The sequence below is a fragment of the Onychostruthus taczanowskii genome, unplaced genomic scaffold (genome assembly GCF_017590055.1).
Source record: "Onychostruthus taczanowskii isolate IOZ18803 unplaced genomic scaffold, ASM1759005v1 scaffold118, whole genome shotgun sequence".
NCBI lineage: Eukaryota > Metazoa > Chordata > Aves > Passeriformes > Passeridae > Onychostruthus > Onychostruthus taczanowskii.
The window spans coordinates 714,917-737,056 of NW_024498329.1; the positions used below are offsets into that span (position 1 = coordinate 714,917).

At 39.1% G+C, this 22,140-nt stretch overlaps 1 protein-coding gene across 2 annotated transcripts in view; it reads left to right on the forward strand.

Moving 5' to 3' along the window:
• Positions 1 to 139: 139 nt before the first annotated feature.
• Positions 140 to 22,140, forward strand: part of SCAPER (S-phase cyclin A associated protein in the ER) — a 136,209-nt gene continuing 114,208 nt past the window's right edge. The window contains exons 1-6 of one of the 2 annotated variants that reach the window (XM_041427672.1): positions 140 to 158; positions 1,774 to 1,849; positions 4,255 to 4,372; positions 10,320 to 10,390; positions 14,029 to 14,226; positions 21,967 to 22,067. In XM_041427672.1, the coding sequence (XP_041283606.1) occupies positions 1,787 to 1,849; positions 4,255 to 4,372; positions 10,320 to 10,390; positions 14,029 to 14,226; positions 21,967 to 22,067 (551 nt within the window). In that variant the 5' untranslated portion in view covers positions 140 to 158; positions 1,774 to 1,786. Of the gene's footprint in view, positions 159 to 561; positions 603 to 1,773; positions 1,850 to 4,254; positions 4,373 to 10,319; positions 10,391 to 14,028; positions 14,227 to 21,966; positions 22,068 to 22,140 lie in introns of those variants that run through there. The other variant, XM_041427671.1, reaches the window with a different exon arrangement.

Sequence of the window (22,140 nt, forward strand, 5' to 3'; positions counted from 1 at the left end):
GGGCCCGGCGCGAGCGGGCAGCGCGCGGGAGGCGCGGGCAAGATGGCGGCGGGCCGGCTTTACCCCCCCTCAGCCCCGCAGCCCCGGCGGGCGGCTCCGCCACACGGCCCGGCGAGACGGGGCAGGGATAGCCTGGTTGTTACGGGCGACCGGGAGCGGTGGGTGTGGGTCAGGCCGTGTCTTGAGGGAGAAACGGGCTGTCCGTCTGAGCCAGCCCCTCCCGGCGTTCCCGCACTGCCTGTGGGGAGACTCGGACTCAGCCTGAGGGGGATCCCGGTGCTTGGGACCCCGCCGGTCCTTCAGGCTGTACAGGCCCACCTGTCCAGAGTGGGAGTTGTGTGTGGGGGGAGAGGCACCGCGCTGAGGAAATGCACTGTGAACCCATGTCAAATGCCACATGGTGTATGACTGTTTGCGTCTTAGAAAATACTAATGTCGTTCCTAGCGTAGTCCCGTGGTCTTCCTTTGCTGTCAGAGACAAAATCACGGCTGACAGCACAGAAGGTCTCGCAGTGTACGCAGGGTCTGTCTTCTCTGTGCAGTTCTCTAAATACCGGTTCATATTTCTGCGTTATTTCCAAATGAACCGCACTACTGGGAAAGTACGTGGATCCTGGTGTTCTCGCCTCAAATATATATGTCAGTTTAATGAGCTTTTATTATCCCTCGATTACAATCGAGTCAGCTTGGTGTACAAGAGATGTTTTCTAAGATGCTTCAGTGTTTGAAGTCTCAGCGGTGGGTCTGTTCTGACGGCTGAAGTGATGCAGAAGTACAATCTTTGCTTTGAAAAAGTCCCTTCATCCAACTGCAGAACATTTTCATTTGTTTGGCTTTAGTAGGTTGTTTTAAGGCATACAGACCTCTTTGGGCTTCTTGGCACAGGCTGGGGTATATCCTTTTAGAAAATTCAGCTATTTATGTAATGTGAGAACAGGTGAACAGCCTGCTTAAAGCAGTGTCATTCATGGTAAAGGCCAACAAAATCTGACTTTGGATCTGATTAAAGGTTAATATTGTTGGGGTTTTTTTAACCTGATTTTGAATAATTTAGAAGTGTCTTTAATTTCCATTTAGTGTCCAATTCTTCAGACGAGTAAGATTAGACTGTTTGCACTCAAATCAGCAGTTGTTTAGAATTTATCAACCTTGAGGCAACGGATTTAACTTTATTTCAGAATGGTTAACACTGTTCTGGAAATTCTCGATAAACCTATAAGTATTTACCCCTGTGTACTTTCTTCATTTGTGGCAATGTTGCTGTGCTACAGCTGCATAAAGTACTCACTTTGCCAGAGCTGACTTGTGCAGGAGCCTTCACATCTTATAGTTACATGAGAAGTTTCAGTTTTATTTTACTTCGTCATTAATTAGCTGATGATGATTGTTGGTGCATCTCTGATTTGTTTTTCTTTCTGAACTGATCACCAGCTTGCCCAGTTCTCTGTCACAGGAAAGATTATTCTACTTGCATCACTGTGATAGAGCAGTCCATGCAATGATTTGTTTGAAAGTTTTGATAGTCTTTGTAATGTTTACTGTCTAACCACATATAAAATTACATTTTTCTGTAGTGTCAGTCTTGTTTTGTTTTCTTCTCAGACTTTTGGCTGTTTTTAGTAAGGAGCAATGCAAACACTTTACAAATAAAATTATCTTTTGACAACCTTACTGTGCTTATCTGATGTACATGACCTAAAAGCTGCTAGCAGGCTAAAAGTAGTTTTAGAAATGGTTTAAGGTAAAATATTTAATTGCATTTTTTTGACACAGGTATGAAAACTCAATGGGGTCATCCAAAAATGTAATAAGTGAGCCTGTTGATGCAGAGGAAGGCTATAACATGATGGTAAGACATTCAGTAGCTATTACACTCTATGGTATTTTTTCAACAGCAAGAAAAACTAATTTTCATGTTGGGATTAATTAATAAATCAGTTCATTTGTACCTTCTATGAAAGTATTGATTCTAGGAGCTTAATAAATGTTACTCATTAACACTGTAGAGAGGAACCTTCAAAAAGGAATTTTACAGTAGAATAAATCTGAGCATTTCTTCTGTTTTGCATAATTTCTAGTTGTGTTAGTGTATGGGGTTTTTGCATTCATTCTTTTTCAGCTGACTCCCATCTTAAGCTGCTTTCATCCAACCTGTGCTGTAGTGTAAGACCTTAATGTTTGGTCACACTTGCAGTGTGGTGCCCTTAGAAGGAGCTGAGCTTAGAGCTGAATGACTTTTCTTTGGGGATGAGTGAATGAAACTGGTGGGTTTGTTTACATCAATGTATTTATATCTATAAACATCATTTAAAAAAGAATCCTCATAAAAGGTCCTTTAGTATTTATAGCCATGAAAAGAAGCATCACAGACTAAATAACAAACATTTGCTATTTAAGGCTGAGCAATTTCTGTTCCCTCCTTTGGCCTCAGGGCTGATTGTATGCAGAGCGTGTGGCAGAAGGTAACTTCTTTGGATAGCTGAGTAGCAAATAGCAGGGATTCAGGGTGAGGGAGCAGTTAAAAACCAGGGGTTAATGTATGAGGGAGGAGACTGCAGTGAGCTCTTGTCAAAAGAAAAGGCTGTTGGTAGCCACTCCTGCCTTTGGCACAACGATTCTCACTTCTGGTGGCTTTGCAGTTCCTCTTTGCTGACTCCTGTCTGGGCCTCCCTTTAGACTGATGTCCAAGTTACAGAGATGAGAATTTTAAGTTAGGCTCTAGTTTCATTATACAAAACACCTTGAAATGTCATGTTGAGTTACTTATTGCTTCCTTTTAATCTTTTCTGGCTTGTATAAAAATAAATCATTTGGAAAGTTAGTTTGTTGTGGACTAATGCAAAGTTTTGCACTCACATCATTAAGCAACAAGGGATTAAAAACCCAAACCAAACTTGCTACAGCAGAAATGGTTGCTCTTACTAAAAATTCCCAGCAAGATTAGGCAATTATTTGTATAGAATAAGGAAGACTAGAACCAGTTCTGTACAGGTTCTGGGGGTTTTATGTGCTTTATTTGAGTTGCTTTGGGCCAAGGTATGTAGTTTTGCTCTGTTTTCCAAAACTTCAGAGATTCAGCAGTGCTATTTTTTCCTCTGTTGTGTTGCCTGGTCGTGTCTCTGGGCAGGTCTGTGAAGCACTAGATGGCACACTGTAACTTCCAAAAAGGAACTGAAGGCATCTGGATGAGAGAAGCCCAAGTTAAAAACTATTAGATAACATTAAAGTAAAAGGAGTTTCTTGTTTGTGTTATGTTTCCTGCTGCCTTAAAAAATTCTAGCCACTCATCTTCTATATTTGTTTTTAGTGTAATTCACTGTATTTTCTTTCTAAAGATGTAGACGTAGTTGCAGGCTTGACCAATATGATGGTAACAAATGAAAAGAGGAAAAACGTGCCTCCTGATTAGTTCTGTAGGAAATCAGCCTGTTTGTGCCTGAAATAATTGTTAGGTTTATTTAACTCAGCAGTTTTGTGCTGTCACAGTACAGACATTTATCATCACTGTGTGTAGTTTGGCTTTGTTGCAAACTATTTTCTGAGGATTAACTTTCCTACACTGTAGAAGAGGCAAGCTTTTATGTGATTGACATCTGTCAGTTGATACAAATACTTCTTAATGTATTTAGTTTCAAATGTCTTGTGATGGGGCATCTCACAAGTGCAAAGAACTGTGTTTATTAGGTAAATGAAGTGCATCCCCAGTGTCTCTTATTCTGTCTTTGAGTGGTTCCAGCTTTGTAGTAACAGCCCATCACAGTTGCCAGGAAATGCTTTCTATGTTCCTGTCTTCTCAGTGAGAGAGCTGGGATTTTTTGCAGGTTTCAGATGGTTCCTGTACAGGTCATGCCTTTCTCCAGGTTCTCACCAATCAGCCAACACGTGTATTTTGGTCTCGTGCTGCCTTTAGCTTGTATAATTAGTTCTCATTGACACAGGGTAATTAAAACATTTGTGAAGTCTGCTGTGATGCCCCAGCAGCATTGTCAAGCAATTAAATGAAAGTGATGTGGTCTGAACGTGCCCATACTGAGGGCTGGGTAGTAACTTCCATGACGTGCTGATGAATGAATCTGCTTCTGTGCAGAAGAATGGGGGTGAAAATGGGTGCATACACCTGTTTCAGATACTTGAGGAAAATTCAGCACCTGTGCACCCACGTTGGACAGTGTAGCCACATACTTGGTGAAATAACCATGTCAAACCAAAGATTTCTCTTTCTTGTGTGCTTATCCATGTATTTCTTGTTTTCAGGCTTCTTTCCAACGCTCCAACAGCCATGACAAAGTGAGGAAAATAGTGGCAGAAGAGGGAAGGACAGCAAGGAACCTGATTGCCTGGAGTGTCCCACTGGAAAACAAGGAAGATGATGGTATGTGTTTAACAGTCTTCCAGGTCTTTGCACTTCCATTGCTCTGTCAACTGGAGCTGCTCATCTGGAAATACTTTCCTTACGTAAAATTTCTCTGTATAAAAATGTTCTGTTTAGCATACATAGTGTAATTGAGAAGTTTTTTTACAAAATATGCCTTGCAGTTGGCAGATTACTTTGTAAAACCTTCCAGTGGCAGAATAAAAACTGTTTTAATTTGTCTGCAAGTAACATCTAAGACTGTTTTCTTCTGCTGATATTATTGAGATAGTTGTGTAACACAATGATGTTGTCCTAAAGTGATCTCTTGTAACTGGGGAATTCAGAATTGTAGGGACGACTTAGAACAATCTAACAAATTGCTCTCTGTGTTCTAAAACAAAGAAATTTGAAAGTTTCTTTTGGGATCACTTCAGCTTTGGTAAATGCCAATGAAGACCCTCTAAAGAGGGGGATATGTGGGGGCACTTTCCATAATGCAAGTCCTCAGAACAGTTTTATTACTGTTGTAATATTCTCTTGTGGTGTGATGACTTAAGTAGCCAGGAATTGACTTTTATTTTTATCCTACTCAAGCTATTCCAGATGTCTGAATGCTGTTTTTGAGAACTTCATCTCAAATATTTTTGTAACTGCATGTCCCTGTCCAGGTGCTGCAGCTTTTGAGTGTCTAAAAGTAAATTTTCTTTATGCTGGTGGTAAATTTTTTTTATGAAGGTGGTTGAACATAGGAACCAGTTGCCTTGGAAAACTGTGGGCATCATCTTCCTTGGAGATGCTCAAAACCTCCCTGGACACAGCTCTGGGCAGCCTGGAGGTTGAGTTAAACCATCTCTAGAAGTTCCTTCTGACCTCAGCTGTTCTGTGATTCTGCCACTGGAAAAGATATTTCTAACAAATGTTGTGTCTTAAGATGCAAGACAATTCACCCTATGTCTGATGCAAAGTTTAAACTGTCTTTAAGCAGAGTAGAATTGGGGCCAAAAGTATTTCCAGATTCCAAATTACACTTCTGGGGAAGGTAGTGATGTGAATGTGTGTGTGGTAAGGGAACATGCAGTGTATTTCCAGTAGTATTTTTGAGCAACTTGTGGGTTGATATACTTTCTGTGTAAAGAGTCTGTTATTTTTGAATACTACCTTGCTTGTAATATTATTTTAAAAACTTTAACACTTCTTCCTTAAAATATCTGTGAGTTGTAGTTGAATGTTTGCGCTAACAATTTCTGCTAAACCATGATAAATGAATGTAAAAGTGAATTTTTAGCTTTCATTAAATAGTAGTTATGTACAGTAATTAAAATCTAAGTAGCTGTATTCATTTCCTTCTTTTGGTGGTATTAGCACTGTTGTAGTTTGTCAGTGGTGCTTTCTTTTTAATATTTCTTGAAATTAAATTATAAGCTGACCTTTTTGCACAATGCAAAGGATCTGATTTTTATTGCTGGATGGAAGATTTCCCTGTGAAAAGGAACTTGTGGCTAGTGAAAGCCTGGCAGAGCCAGATCCTTTATCTCTTGACCCTTGCCTGGCATGGGGGGTCTTTATTTCAGTGTCACTGAGCTCTGGTTCATTTTGTACTGATCCTTCCATATGTGCTGTGTCCCTGAGGGGACAATATTATGGATTGTCAGCACAGCAATGTTATGGATTAGGACAGTTCTAACTTGTTCAAGGGTTGTGTAAATCAGGCCAAAGGTTCAGGGTGCCTGAGCCAATCCTGCCACTCTCCTGTACAAAGCAGAATTTTGTGTTTGGGCAGTATCTTCTCCTTGTAACGTTCAGAGGTATTGATTTGGCAGCACCAGTGTGTGATTTAACATTTTAAATTATATACTGTTATTCATAATGAGATTTTTTTTCCAGACTCGGTGAAGGTATGAACATTTTTTATTACTAGGGTTATAGAGGGTTTTATAGAGGATTGATTAATTAAAATGCTGAATTCACCTTTTCCATTTGTATCCTTGTTCTATTTCCTTTAAAAATTGTGTGCTTGTGTTCTTCTTCCCGTTTTTTCCTCTTGCTCTGAAAGACTTGTGTATTTTATATAGCATACATAGATAAAAGAGAAATCAAAACCTTCTGATTCCATTCTGTAAATACATAGTTCCAGCCAGTAAGCAGTATTTCCATAAAAAGGAAAAAGATTTCTGGAATGGCAGGTGGTACATCTGTTGTGTGTTTTGGAGCAGTGTGCACCCCAGTTATGTCAGATCTGAAATTCTAATTATGAATACAGATCAATGCCATGACAAAATCCCTGGCACGGTGGTGATGGTCTAGGAGAGAGAGTGACTGTAACACTTTTCAACCAGTGAAATTCAAATACTCCTTCACAGAATTCAGTAGGACACAGCAAATTCTGTTGGATAAACTAATCAACACTATTGTTAGCTTGGTGTCTCAGGAGGAGTCTTCAGATGGAAAAATTCACTCTTCTGGTATTCTGTCTCCAGAATGGAATCTGCATTCCAAACCTGCAGCCACCAGTCACCGATTGCTGTCACATTGCTTTTGCCCACCTTGGAAAGCTGTGATAATTCCAATGGAGGGCTTCAGAATTTTTTCCTTGGTAATTATTTCATATGCCTAAAATGAAGTTTGAGGCAGACAAGCAACTGAATGCAGACAAGCAACTACACACAAATTTTATTACAAAATCTTAGGGATTACAACAGGTAAAAAATTGCAGAGGCTTGATATCTAAATGTTAATAGATGGTAAGATACCTTTGGAACTTTGAGATGTGTAAAAAAATTGGAAAATCTTGTATTGGTGACTGTTCTCTTCTTATTTCTTATTTGTTTAAAATGACCTGGGCTCTTGCCATACAGAATTCATTTGCAGATTAAGCATTTCCGGGTAAGGAAACATATTTTAGTGGTTGAAAGGTACCTGGCACACTCTGGGGAGCTTGCAGCATATTCCACTGTTTTAACAAGAGACTGCTGCAGAAAATAAGTTTTGTGGAATGTGATCAAAGTCATGAAATGTGGCTCTCTTTGGCCGTGTGAGGCACTGTGAGAGTCCTGACTGCACACATTGTGGTGAGCCCCTGCAGCACGGGTCTGATGGGACCTGGCAGAATGTACTGGGGAGGGAAGGGAATTCTTTAAGGCTCATCAGTGTCAAACCTTGAATTTCACTGGAATGAATGGGAATCCAGTCTAGTGTGGGTAGGTGAATACAGGGCCATTATATTCTGGATGAGACACTGACAGTAATTTATAAAATTAATTTTGTGCAAAATATATTGCTGTACTTCAGTTTAGAGGTGGGAAGATGTGGAGAATTTCGGTTATATCCATGCTTGAAGGCAGTAATTTCTCCAGATCCTTAGCATAGTACAGTTAGAAAAATAGCATCTACTGCTGCTCTACAAACTTGTAAGAAAATGTCATTCATAATAGGATTAGAAACTTCAGTATGCTTCCTCAGTTGAAAATTACCATTTCTGCTGAGGGTGTGATGATGAACAGTGTCACAAACATTGAAACGACGTGTGCAGTTGCTCTCTGCCATAGCCAGGACAGAAATGAAGGCTTCAATTAACTCCTAAATGTAAAGGCAATTCCCACATTTCCCATAACAATAAAACTGTCCAAAGAGGGAGGTGAGTGGGATGGTTGTTGAGGTTGTTAGGTAAAAGACAGCTTTTGAAAATAGTTTGTCAGTGGGGGTTTTTGGCAGGTATTGGCACCTCTGCTTTTTGGACAGGAGGACTTCACGAATCATGAACCCTGTGTGCTTCATATTTAAACATCAGACAGGGAGGAAATGGACTTCTAGTGTAAAATATGACTCTAGCTCCTCCAATGCTGCAAAACTTTGATACTTTATATATTTCACATGGGCAACTTAATAGCTAAAGGAGATTTTCTTGTTGGGTCACAGTTATTCTCTCCTTACAATTCAGTCAGTTGCTAGCAGGGGGTGCCCTTCAGGTGTCACTGAAGTCTGTCCATCTCTTAGCAATGCCAGCATGCTGTGGCTGCACACCAGTTACAATCCAGTCATCCTGAACATACAAACAGCCATTGAGCAGTGTTGCCACTGCATGGGAGTACAGAGGGACAAAAGCAGAAATAATCTTCTCATTACCAGAGCCATTATTGTAAAATAATGAACAAGAAGAGGAACAAGAAAGCTTGAAAATGTGGCTGCTGCTAAAATGCAAAGTTTTCTGGCCTACACACCTTAAGAAAAAGTTAGTCCTTGCCCCACACTATAATAAGTTTGCAAAACTTGCTGTTTTGCATCTAAATGTCTGCCCCATATAGGAAGTGCCTGGAAACTTGCTTTTGTCTTTAGAAGGGACTTGTTCAGACATTTCACAGGTCTTAGATGATGGATTGTTATTCTGGATTTTGTAGAATCTAAAGAGTCTGCAACTTGATGTGTTCCTCTGCCCCTTTTTAATTTTAGTGAACTGGTATTTGTGGCAAACCTTTTCACTGTGCAAGTCCCGTATGCCATTGCCTTCAGTGTCTTTGTGGAATGTAAATCACATCAGAAGAGAGACTTGGATGATTGATTGAAATACTTCTATTATCAGAAGTCTACCATGGAACCATTCCCCAGTTCAAGCTTTTAGTGACTAGGAAGGTTTTATACATGTAGTACCTAAATGATTATTTGTTCCTGAATGCTGCTAAATTGAGTTTAATATATTAGTTTATACCTGTTTTTTTGGCTAATGTAGCATTTTAAAAACGAATTATCAAGCAAATAATTTTTAATTTGTTTTAAATTAAAAGCCTTGTTGCCTGGAATAGCCAGTGATCCAAACCAGCTGTGCAAACCAGCTGTACAACTGCTTGATTAAGACAGGTTTGCAGCTATTTTACATAACCAGAGCAATGTAAAACAGCTGGGCTGCATTTGGGAATTTGGCCTCAACTGTTATAAACTCAACTGGGCAATTCTGAAATTTAAGAATGATCTCCATGGTCTAGGGAGGACTGTATTCAACTAATGCATTGCTTTGCTTGGCTTCATCCAGCTAAATAATTTTGAAACTTCTCTTTGGATGTAATCTTTGCTAGAGAAAACTCTGGCCCTAGTTACTGTTTTGTCTTAGCTTGCTTACATTTTTGGTAATTGGATTCCATGATTTTTGTGTTGTGCAAGTTTAGATACTTGGAGGATTCTTTTTACATTACCCTATAGCAAATCTCAAAGATTAAGTGCACACATATCAGGTTAGTCTAGGCTAAGACAGATTTTTCTGTGCAAAGATAACTCTAAATCAGTTAATTGCCACCACTGCAGCACTGAGACCTGGAATCACCCCCTCTGACTGAGGGAATTTAAATTGATTTTGGAAGCATAGTTGCTAAAGTCACTTTGTATAAACAGTGGAGGAAGACGGGTATGTTTGAGAAGGGATTTCAGGTCTAAAGGAGAATGACTTGTGTTCTGTGAATGCTTTTCTCTCTTCCTGTGGCTATCTAAATGTTGATGATCTAAATCCTGACCTAAGTTCTGTTTTTTCCCATCTTTCTTGGCAGAACAGCTCCAGAAGAACTAAATCATTACATTCGGTTTTCCTAACAAATATATTTCTTGTTTTAATTCTGTAATAGCTGATTGAGCAATCAATCAAAAGCAGACTTCTTAAAATTTATATAGAAAACTAGTAAAATGTTTGACATGTAGATTGCAACTATATGATTTTTAGAGGCACTGAGAACTCAAAGCTTACCTTTGTTTAATGAAGTCTGTGTGTCTTGCCTTTCTTGTATTTTTTCCATTCTCTAGTGTTTTCTGGCATTATCCACATTCTAAACAGTGGAATATATATTTTGAATCTAAAATTTGCCAAACATCTTAACCCAGAAATTGTGCCCCTCTCAGTACATTGCAAGATGAGATATGTGCATTTGAGAGTGCTCTATTTAATTAAAATCATTATTGTTGATTAAAACAGTTGCTTCTCCCACAGGAAAATCAAAATGGCAATCTGGTGGAAAAACAAAAAGGGTGACTCAAGGAGCACACAAGACTGCAAAACAGGTATCTGCTCATTTCTTATTGTGACATAAAATAGATGACATAACACTGTTTTTCTGTGAGATCACTGGTGTATTGGTGGCTGATTAATACTTTTCTAAACTGTGCTTACATTGTATTTTTACAGCATATGAGTTTCACAGTAAAGTATTCAGAAGTTAAAATTGCCAGAATTTAGGTTATCTTCCTCAGCCTTTCCTTTTGGCACTTCCCAGCCTCTGCACACATGACTTATTGGCATTAAAGTTATTTTAAGGAAAGTGCTGTTCAATAAAATGAAATAGGATAGTCTTACTGTAAGTATGCTGCTTATACAAGGGTTGCCTTTCTTCCCAATTTCTAATTAAAGAAAATTTCTTGACCTCATGTGTTAGTGGCTCAAGTCACTATATCTTAATTTGGAGAAGAGTCCAGGTGAGTAAAATTTCTAAGAGTTAGGACTGGAAAGCAAGTTAGAATGAGAATGTACAGAAGACACTGCTCCTTTTTTTATTCAGGTTTTTTTTTTTCTCTGTGAATGACAACCTTTATTAGATTAATAAAGTAATACCTCAATATTTCCTCATGTTTAATATTTTTAGCCACTGTTTTTCTTTGGTTTATGGATTTAGCTATTAGTACAGCTTTAGCCATTTAATGTTTTGAGGCAGCCTGTCAGAATTTGGTAATAAAGAATATGGAAGATGTTATTTTTTGAAAAAAGAAAAAATGTTCTGCTTCCATAGGGGTGCATTTGCATCTTTAAAACACAGGCATGTTACTTTCCCAGTTCAGTTTGGCAGCTGTTCTCTGCTCACACTCTGCTACATTACAAACCAGGTGTGTGCTGGTTCCCTTGGTGTGGCACGTGGGGTGTCAGGGCTGTGGCTGGGGCTCCCTGGCAGGGTGTGCCCCCCGAAGAGGGAGGTGGAGAGCGATGTGCACTTTGGGTTCTGTCTCACCTGGGCATTGTGTGAACCCTGCCTTTTCAGGAGAAGGCTTGGGTGCTGCTCAGTGTGGGATTGCTGTGCTGAAGCTGCTGTCGACACATTGCATTCCTGGTGGCTTCAGTTAAGCTTTGAACACTGCTGAGTGTCTGTGCATCTTGGCATCTCAATTTGGCATTCAGCACCTTTATTTCTGCTTTCCAGACACTGGATACTGCTATAATTGGTGGCTTTTTTTTGGCTTAGTTTTGTTGAGCTTTCACTTTTAACTTTCCTTTACATATAAATGGGCCACTAATCTCAAGAAAATAAACTTACAAGAGCTGTTTCGTATGGTCTTACCAACCTCGTCTTCCTTTCAGTAGGGTGCTGGCAAATATACATTAAATAAATTTAGGCATCCCAGGAGTATAAATATACATTGCACACTTTCCACAAATCCAAGGGAAGTTACTGAAACTATTAGGAGGAAAGAAAAAAAAAAAATTAAAAAACACGAAGAGATTCAGTTTAATATCACTTTCATCATCCATGCTGGGTTACTTGGGGTGGAAGAAGTGGTGCTTCCCTGTCTGTTAACCTCAAAGGTACATCAGCTTTGCATCTTCTGCACTTGAAGGTTTGAACTATGGCTGCAAGTTAAAATACTTTTTCTAATTTAATACTAACCTGCTTGTGTGATAGTGTCTACAAGAAGGTAGGTTAGAGGGTTTTATCCTTTCAAAGGTGTTCTGCTGGAACATTGGTAGCTGTAAATGTTGCTTAGGTTTTACTGAGACCCTGAGAGTCTGCTTATGGGGTAATGATGGAACTGCTGTGGCTGGCAGAGCCTATACAAGGTGTTTTTCTCATTAAAATATGGCTGATACATAAGAGAGAAGATAAATGGATGCCAAATACAGTAGATGGATAACATTTATTGCTAAATATCAAAACATATTCTATTCTAACATTGTCTATTAAAGATAGGTTTGAACACATATCTTTCAAATAGTGGGAATTATGCATGTTTCCCATTCCAAAACAACTGATCCTTTTTATCAACAGTATTAGCTGAATGACTGTAAACCTAATCACTTTCCTGAGGTCACATTTTATACCTACAGACAGCAACAGGTAGCACTGTTATTTTAATGTAGCTGTTTATGATTCTGTAGTTTTGCTTGCTTCATTATAAACAGTAGTTTCAAGGAGCAATAAATTAGCCAGAATATAAGCTTTGTTTTAAATGTTTTTACACAAGGCCTCAGCCTAGGAGCATCTCTTCTCCCAGCAGTTTGTTAAAAGGTGACTTATGTAATGGAAGAAAAAATATGAAACCCTTCTGCAATTGCTTTTCTTTGGTTGTTTCTGCCATGCATCTTTCTGAGCATGACTCTCGCGCATACATTAACTGAGGTTCATCTGGAGTACAGTTGGAGCACTTGGAGATATATGTAAGGGTGGCAGAGATGTTGGTGTGATTGTAGTAAATCAGGTGCCCATTCTTCTCCTTCTTACAGAAAAATTAGCATCTCACCACAAAAGCAGGTGAGAGCATAACCATTCTGATGGCACTGTGTCTTCCTCCCTAAGTGCAAAGTGGAATTTGTTTAGTGGTGTGTGGTACAGGACAAAAAGGCTTGAAACCCAGCCAATTGTTTTGAAAATTACACTATTTCTAGTTAGTGATTAGATATTCTAATTACAAAAGCTGTGTACTGTCAGCTGTGGTGTCAGTTTTGACTGTTCTTATTCAATCACCAAAGCAGAGCATTTAGAATGGGACTTTGCATTAATCCCTGCAAAAGTACCCCAGAATTGATGTGCTGCAGATAGGTGCCTCAGTGGACCAGTGCATCAAAACTACATTAAAGGTGCCATTAAATACGTGATTGTAAAAAGCCAACCCAAACCAGATACCTTAATGGGCAGCTAATAGCTCCATCACGAGGCAGCACACAGTTGGGTGTCACTTGGTGTTTACTGAGGGTGCCTTGTCCACTGGCTGTGGAATGCACAAGCTTATGGTAGCAGCCTTTTACAGTTTGTTTTCTTCTGTGGGAGAGAAATTTAGGTTTAATAAGGGCAGTGTCATAGGACCAAGTGGTGATTTGGTATTTTTAGCCAAATAGGTGTGCTTCAGAGCCCTTTGGAATATCCTGCACATCCATCCCGTTTAGCATGTTGGCTGTCCCCTGCACCTGTGCAGCAAAGCAGTACTGGGTGGTTTAAGTCTGTGTTTTAGGGTGAGCTACATCAGCATTTCACTGGCATTAACATGTTTCACCATGAGGGTTTAGAAACAATCATGTCATATGTAATGTCTTGGTAATAGAATTTCCCTATGGTAGAATATTGCTGGTATGTTTTTTAGTAAAATGCTATTTTCACATCTGGATATACGCATCTGTCAGAAAAAGTAATACAGGATATGTAATTAGAAAAAGTATCTTCCTAGTGTGCTGAGAGGCAGAGTATCTTATACTGTTGTGGAATGCAAATATTATAACTGTCAAAGAAACAGAATCTAGTTGAACATAAGTGCTGCCTATGTTTAAGAAAGTGTGTGTTAAAAAGCTCAAGTGAGTGCAATGATGTAGTCGTCTTCAGTGAAGAAGTTCTTGTTTACAGGTGTTTCAATATGTTGATGAAAGGTGTGTTGCACAGAAACCCAACTCCTTACCATACTTCTGTTCGTTGTTCTCCTTTCCCCTTGTACCTTCTTGTTTTCAGAGCACTGCCTTGGACTGCAAATTAACAGCAGCAGGAGCTGGAGACAAAAACTTTGACAAGAGCCCAACGAAGAGCAGGCAGCCTCGAAAGGTGGATCTGCGGGCTCGGTACTGGGCGTTCCTCTTTGACAACCTCCGGCGGGCCGTTGATGAAATCTATGTCACATGTGAATCAGACCAGAGTGTGGTGGAATGCAAGGTAATGTTCCAGCTGTCTTTGCCTATCTGGCTTCTATCTGGCTTTTTTTATATTTTAGAAAAGAAGTAAATGAGGAATTAGAGCTTCCGAAACATGTTACTTTTTCATTTACATTTTGTGTAGGCTAGGTAGGAAAGCTGAGGACATACGTATTCATATTTAAGAAAATGCTTTCATCTTGACCAAGGACTAATTTTTAAACTGTATAAAACTTGTCATGTTGTACCTAATATTATTAGAGCTCAGTTTCTTGCTGAAATCAGATTTTATTTATTGAGTTCTGATTTTGTTATTTTTGTGACTAAACGCTGATTGATTTCTTTTTCCGGTAATGTCCTTTACTGTAGGTGGCACTGTTGCAGTTCAGCCTTTTTCATGTTCATTTGCTTGCTGTTAAGTGGCTTAATTACACACTGCTCCCTTTCTGCAGTGATAGTTATCACTCTTCTCATTCTGCCTTTGTTAAGAAAGTGATTGGTGGTCGAGTGTAAGCAATGTCTGGTTGGGATGCCACTGTAAGACACTTCCCTGTTTCAAATAACCTGGATTTGCAATAGCTTATGCATCTGGTTCACATTTTATTGTGATTTTCTAGTAGATCTTTAGAAATACCCTTGTCATTTAATAAAAATCACTCATGCTTTGGCAATGGAATTTATCACAAGCATTAAGAGAAGTCAGAATACATTATAAAAGAAATGTTAAAGAGATGACTTTGTTTTCATATTAAACATGGCTGGAAACTCAACACATTCTGGAAATGATTATCTAATCACTGTAAAAAAATTCATATATCAATTTAAGTAAACTTTTTTCTTATCCTATGCATCTCATTCTCTGCTGTAATCAGACACAGCCAAATTGCTTTTGAGATTAGCGTACAAATACATTTCATTGAAAGCAGCTTTGAGAGCTGAACAGTAGCTCAGAGGCTTCCAGATCTCGGTTGGTCTAACACAATTTAACATTTTGTTACTGAACTGTCTTCCTGCTCAGGAAACTTCTCTGTAGAATTTTTTGGTTTAAGAAAGTCAGCCAGCCTTGCATTGTAATTAAATTAGCATTTTAAACTTTTGTGACTGAAAGAACAGAAGCGTATTTGTATCATTATCACATATTTTGGGGGTTAGATATCGTTCAACATTTTAATCAGGCTACTTGATCTGCTTTTGGATGGGGATACGACATAGCCTGAGTGAAAAGTCTTCATTTTAGCAGACTCTTGACAATGATGGATGTATCTGTGTGGATCAGGTTACTTGTTTGCAAAACAGAAGCAAAAAAAACTAAAAATGAGCAAACAGGACAGTCCAGTGTCAAATGTTGTGAAACTTACGTAATGTTACTCTTACTTTTCAAAAGATCTTTTTTCTCAGCACAAGTGTGCCTTACCTAGGCAGCTGGATTATGGTTTGTGCTGTGGTCTTTTGTCTGGAATTTTCTTTTATAGGTTACTGTTAAATTATGACTATTCTTTTGATAAATTACTGTCATTTCTGTTAATTAAGTTATGAAGTGTGAAACTGCTTAGTCTTGCAAAGAATTTTTACTAATAATGTTTCTCTTCTGTAAATTCTCTTATTTGCCATTATTTTATGCTGGTTTTGACAGATAGTCCAGTTTCTCTAGTTTCGACTGTTGGACATAGGTGGGAAATAATATTAAATAAGAAATCAAAATGGTCCCACTGCTAGCCTTTCCTTCATTTTTAAGTGGTATTTTGAAAAATCCTTTCAATTAAGATAAATTAATGTTATTAAAAACTTCCTTAATTTTGACTCTTTAAACTTTCTGTCTTGGCCAGATGGGCAGGTGCTATTCTACTTAAACACTGTAGTTGTATAAAGGTTGTCTTCTAAGAAGACCCATGTAAAAATGAAACGTGACACCTTCTGGCATTTTAGACCTTCTGTTTAACCTGGTGTGAAAGTGTTAGTTGGGGGTTTTTTAGTGTTTTTGCCTTTTGCTCTCCCGTGTCCTTACGAGCTGTTGCAGATTTATCGATTGCGTTGTCACTGAAGATGTTTGATGGTGCCCAGTGGGAGAGGGCTCTGGTGGCTCTTTGTGGTTGAAACTGCAGACAGGAGGGTTGTGGTGAGGATCCAAACAGTGGCAATGTGTGTAAGAGGATCAGTGCTTGTGTGTACTTTCTCAGCTTTGGGCTCTGCTGAAGTTGGTATTCTGCTATTGATTTGGAACTGAGAACACTCAAATCATGTATGTGGATATGTAGATATGGCTTGGATGCTTTGTGTGGAAAGGTGTAATGAACATGGTTGAATTATTCTGAAATAAGTGAAGAGTTCTCAAGTTTAAGCATCATCTTACTGTACATAAATCAGCTTGTGCAATAGTGATAAAAGATGAAATATGTCCTAGTAGATACGACTGTAATCTTCAACATTTGAAATGCAAATTGTGTGGATATTCTCTGTATTAGCTAGGGTTTTGTGTGTCTGATGTTTATGTAAATATTTTACCTATTGTTTTCTGGGTTTGGGTGGCAAGTGTAGGCAGAGCAGAAATGGTAATGCCTTTAAATCTCCTGCTGTATGATAAAAGGTATTAAGACCAAAGATCTGTAGATGGGTAGAAGGCAGATTCTGTAGTCAGTTTTAGTTAATGCAGCAGATGTCTTCAGCTGCTGTTCTTCTGTGGTGTTTTCAGGTTTCTCAGCAACTGAGTTTGTATTTATATATGTGTGTGTGTGCATGTATATATCAAAAGAAACACTACACACTTAGGTAAACCCTTTATTGATAGAGTTTGAGCAACTGGATCCAACAACTAATGATACAGCAAGTACAGAAGAATATCAAACTACCTTTAATTTAATTTTGGAGGTTTCTTCCTCCTAGAATGAATTAACAGCTTCAGCTGTTCTTTTCCTTTCAAAAAAGCTGAATTTTAACATGTAAACATTTAGTTCTATATTCTTTTTACATTGCTGTTTAGCATTACGTAGAGCTTGTACAATCTCTTGTCTTTTCTAAGAGTTTCTGGTGTGTTTCTGGAAGGTTTTGGCCTTCTCTTGTTTCTGAAGCTTACATTCTTAAATCAGTCTGGTTCAGTGAAAACAGTTTAATTTTGCTTGAGATTCTTACTCCCTCTTATGAAATGGAAAATTCAGCAGCCAGAGTTCTGTTGTTCTGCTCCTCACATACAGCACAAGGTGAAGAGGTGGTTAAAGGCTTTCATTAAAAGTTTAGACATGTTGCATGATGTTCCTCAGTGAAAGAACCAATGGAATCAATTTTGGTTAAGGCCTTTGGGTCAGGGGATGCCTGAGAGGGTTTGAGTTGGTTGAGGCCTCCCAGGAGCAGAGAGGAGCCTCTCTGAGGGCTGCTTTTGGGCCTGGGTCTGCAAATTCCACTGATTTCACTCTCTCCATGTTGACTGAGACCCCTGCTAATGCAGCTGAGCCATTGCTGGCATGTGGGACAGGCAGTACTGCAGCTGGAGTGTGCAGAGGAGTGCAAGGCTGCCACGTAGCACTCACTCACAAAATACATCTTCTAGTTCTGAATTTGGGGATATTTACCAACAGTAAATATCTTCCTAAATAAATAGCTTATGGCTGCATTGTGGCAGTCTGTGCCCAGTGAAAATCTTTGTGAGCATTCCTGCTGCCTCTGTATGGACTTTTACTTTTTCATCATTGTCATCTTCCATGGATGAGTCAACAGAGGAGGACAGGAAAATGGGTTCATGATCAAGCATTCAGTCTTACAGAAGAAAGAGATGAGGTCTTTTTTTATTCAGAAAAGCCAGCACATCTTTTAGTTGGCAGTCTGGGTGTCCCTGTTCCTGCCTCTCCATCCTTTGCATCAGACATGTATATGTGTGTGCGTGTATTTAAATTTTGTGCCACTGCATTAACTCTTCTGGAGAAAATTTCCTTTGAAAATGGTTGTGGTCCTTTGGAGCACATCCTTGTCTGGCAGGGGATTGTGGCTGCCATGTCCAAGGTGCATCAATGAGGAGCTGAGCCAGATGTGGTGCATTTAACACTTGGGTCTAGGAAACCGTGTGCTCGCTGAAAATATTATTTGCCACATACTGAAGTTGATATAAGGAGAGTCTTTTGTCTAGAGGAGCTGCTTCCTTTCATCCTTTCCCAAAGCTATAAGAATCACACTGACAATCACATTGGTTGAACCAACCCCAGAGCTGGCTTTAATTATCTGTAATTCAACTGTATGAAAAGGCTACGAGGAATTTTTTGAAGCAATTTTTGTGTCAAATTACTGAAACACCCAGTTAACTTTGAAAACATACATTCAAAAAAGGAAGGAACTTAGTTGTGTGCTATAAAAACATGCTCCAGTATAAAAAAATGGAGTTGATTTTGGTAAATACATAAACTGAAATATTCAATATTGATATTACTAGCATTAGCATAAAGTGGCCATGGTTTGTAAAATAGGACCCATATTTCTAGCTTGGCAAATAAGGTAAAGTACAGATGTGGTGACTGAATTAATTTCCCTGATGCATGTGCTATTATTTTGGGTTGGAGTAACCTTAAAATCCTACAGTCTTCCTACCCTGTTTGCCTCTTCCTTGTTTGAGAATGGGAGAATAAATGCATGAAAGGACATTTCAAAGTGGTTAAGGGCTTTCCGAGGTGCACTTCCGTTCTTTCCAGTGGGATTACAGTGGGCCTGTCTAGGACCTGAGTCCTGGCTGAAGGTTGTTCCCAGTAGCTACTCTTGAAGATCTTTGTTGATTACAAAGTAATTTATAGGATCACACAGCTGAAGAGACTAAAATCCAACTTTGAGGTAAATACATGGCAACCAGAGTAATCAATGAAAGCTGGAGAAAAGAAGGGAAGACAAAAAAAGAGACAAGCAGAACTGGTGATCAGAGAATTGATGTGAACAGAGAGGAGGAGAAGGTAACGGGAGTTGCATTGTGGCTGGTTTGAGTTTCATGTCACTGATTTTTCCTTGGAAGGTTGTTTTTCAGCAGTATTTGCTTTCTTACTTAGCTCAAACTGTCTCTTTAAAAACCCTCCAGGGTGGATGTGACCTTGAGAAATAATGAGCTATAAAATTGTTCCGACTCCAGTGCAGCCGCAGCGTGGCCCATAAAGGCTCCTTTTTGTCAGCAGCTTCTCGAGTGGTGCAGTTTGCCTGGCTCAGCAGCGGGCTGTGGGAGTGCCGCAGGTAGAGCGGCTGGATCGGGAGCCCCGCCGGGATCCTGTGTCAGAGGACAAAGGGACGGCGCCGGCCGGCCTGCCCTGCGCCAGCCCCGGCTCCCTTACAAACCAATCGAAGCCGCTGCAGCCCATTGGAGAGCTAATTGGTAATTTTAGCTGGACATCTATATGGAGTTATCTGCATGCCTGCAACGGCGCTTTCAGAGCCACTTTTGTTCTGCTCCATCCTGCTTGACAAAATGGCCCTCATAGCTGTAGGGAGAGAGATGTGCATCAGTGAGTGTGGGGCCGCTCCAGCTGCTTGTCTTGTTTGTATTCCCTTGTTCATAAAACATGGCTCGGGTTACAGCTGCATGGGTCTGCTCTGATCATTTCTGATAATGTGGAGCTAAACATTCCTTAAAATAGGTTAAACCATTTAGTGTGTTTTTTTCCTGTGCCAGCTAGCTTCAGAAATATAACTCATATTCACGTCAATTTTTTTTTTTTTTTCCAGAGGAATACGTTAGTGGCTGACTTGAAAAGTAAATGAATCAGAATTAAATTTTGCTTTCTATGCTCTCATTGTTAGTAACAGTCACCATAACTTAGTATGGGCTAACCTAAATGGACATGAATTGGATTAGAAAGCTGAAATTTTATTAGGGGAACAGAAAAAAGAACTGGTTGAAACATTTGACTTGTTCATTTCTTGTAGCAGACTTTACTTAATTCTTTTGCTGCTGTAAACCAACTGCTTTGTAGGAAAGACTTCTGTTAGCATTTTTGGGGAATATTTCAAAACAAAGAGCAACTTCTGCATCAGCAGTGGGATTCTGTTTGATTTCCTTCCCTGGTGTCTGACTTGGTGGTGCCTTTCCCTTACAGCAAAAGGGCATATATGCTTGTGTGTGTCATAAAGAGTAGTTAAAAGGATACTCATGTCAAAACTGAAGCTGAATTTCAAAGTTAAACAAAATGAATATTAATTCATATAATTTTATATGAAAAAGCATTTTTCGTGTGTTAGAGGTGTTTTTTTTCTGTTAAAAGGACAATTAAAAGTAAATATATATGGGATGTGATGTTACAAAAACGTGCATTGGTTACCTGGACTGTAGGACAGTGTTTTTACTGGCTTTGGTGTCAAAGGTTTTACTGTTAAAATTTGTAGTTATACACTTAAGAACCAATACCTGCTCATTTGTAATTGTTCCCTAAATTTCTAAATAATAATTACTTACTTTGAGCAGAAAATTTATCTAATTAACAGCAGGAATGACTTTGGCATCGTAAAGCAGCATTTTGTCATTAGTGTTTTTCCTTATACTATAAAGTTAAGTCTGTATTTTACATTCTGCATGTGAAGCTCATTTAAGTTTCGTATTCAAGCTTCATTCTTGGATTTTTCTTACTTTCAGCACATTGTCACAACAGGGTACAGGACACATTTTTCTTGTCTGGGACAGAGTAGTTATGAAAGCTGCTCTCTGACATGAGCTCAGTTCTCTCCCTGAGAGAGGCATTCATGTGCTGTGTTGGTGATATTCGGCTTTGCTGAGGAGGTGCCTTACCTCTGTGTGTGTTTTGTCATGTTCAGTCAATGATTTTTGAGTTCATATGTGGAATACAAAGAATTGCTCCTTTCCCTGCCAGTGGCAGTAGATAGCTGTAATTTGCCCAGGTAACAGCTGAGAGTTCCATTAGATTGTGTTTTGCTCTGCTTTGCAGTGAAAAACTGCTGCCATTAACTGTGTAGAGGCAACTTACCTTGAGTTTTTCATTGTTTCTGGATCTAATCTGACCATCCTGTAGGTACTACCCTTACATGTTTGTGCCAACTGGGCATCCATAGGCACAGTCAATAATTTCTCGAAGTTAAGGATGTTTTAATTAGAAACAAGTCTCTTCAGCCACTGCCATTTTGTCTGTGATTTGCTTCCTGGTGTAGTGTGAAGTTAATTGATATGTCCTTTTGTAACAGTTAATTTTGTTTGTTGGAGACCAACACATGGTTCCAGATTCAAACTACTTCATCAAGATTTTGCATATTCTGAGTGAATCTCCAGCATGCCCACATAGTTTCTGACAGTGTATGTTTTAACCCCACCCAGGTTCTGATGTTGTTGCCTTTGTGTAGTTTTGTCTACTTTTACTCCACAGACAGATAAATTGTGATATTTTTAGTCTTCCACAGACAGACCTATTAGGTTTTAAACAGTTTTGCCTTCTTGGTGATGTATGTTCAGCATATTTCAAAAGATAACTCTGACCAAAAAAGGGGCATAAATAATGAAACAGGTATCCTTATGTGTCTTAAGAATTATTTTCTTGCAAATGCTGCCGCCATTTTGTCCTTACACATTGATGCTGACACAGATCTTGAAGAATGTGCACCTTTTTTCTTAGGACAAATGTTTTAATGGTTGTTCACATAAAAGTCTTAATTGTCTGGGCCTTCTTGTTTTCAGGGGTTCTCCTGGGTTTATTTTTAATGAGAAAGCTAAATAGTAAATGTCCTTCTTTCTTTTCAGTTCCTTTATTGGGGTGGGGGATTGTTTTTAAATAGAAAGATTGATGTGATGGTTGCTTTTCAGGAAGTCCTGATGATGCTTGATAACTATGTAAGGGACTTCAAAGCATTGATTGATTGGATACAGCTACAGGAGAAGCTAGAAAAAGCTGATGCTCAAAGCAGGTAATTAGATTTATATTTTTTTAATCAACAGAGAGAGTAAAGTTCACAGTAAACTTCATTTTCTAGCAGAGCT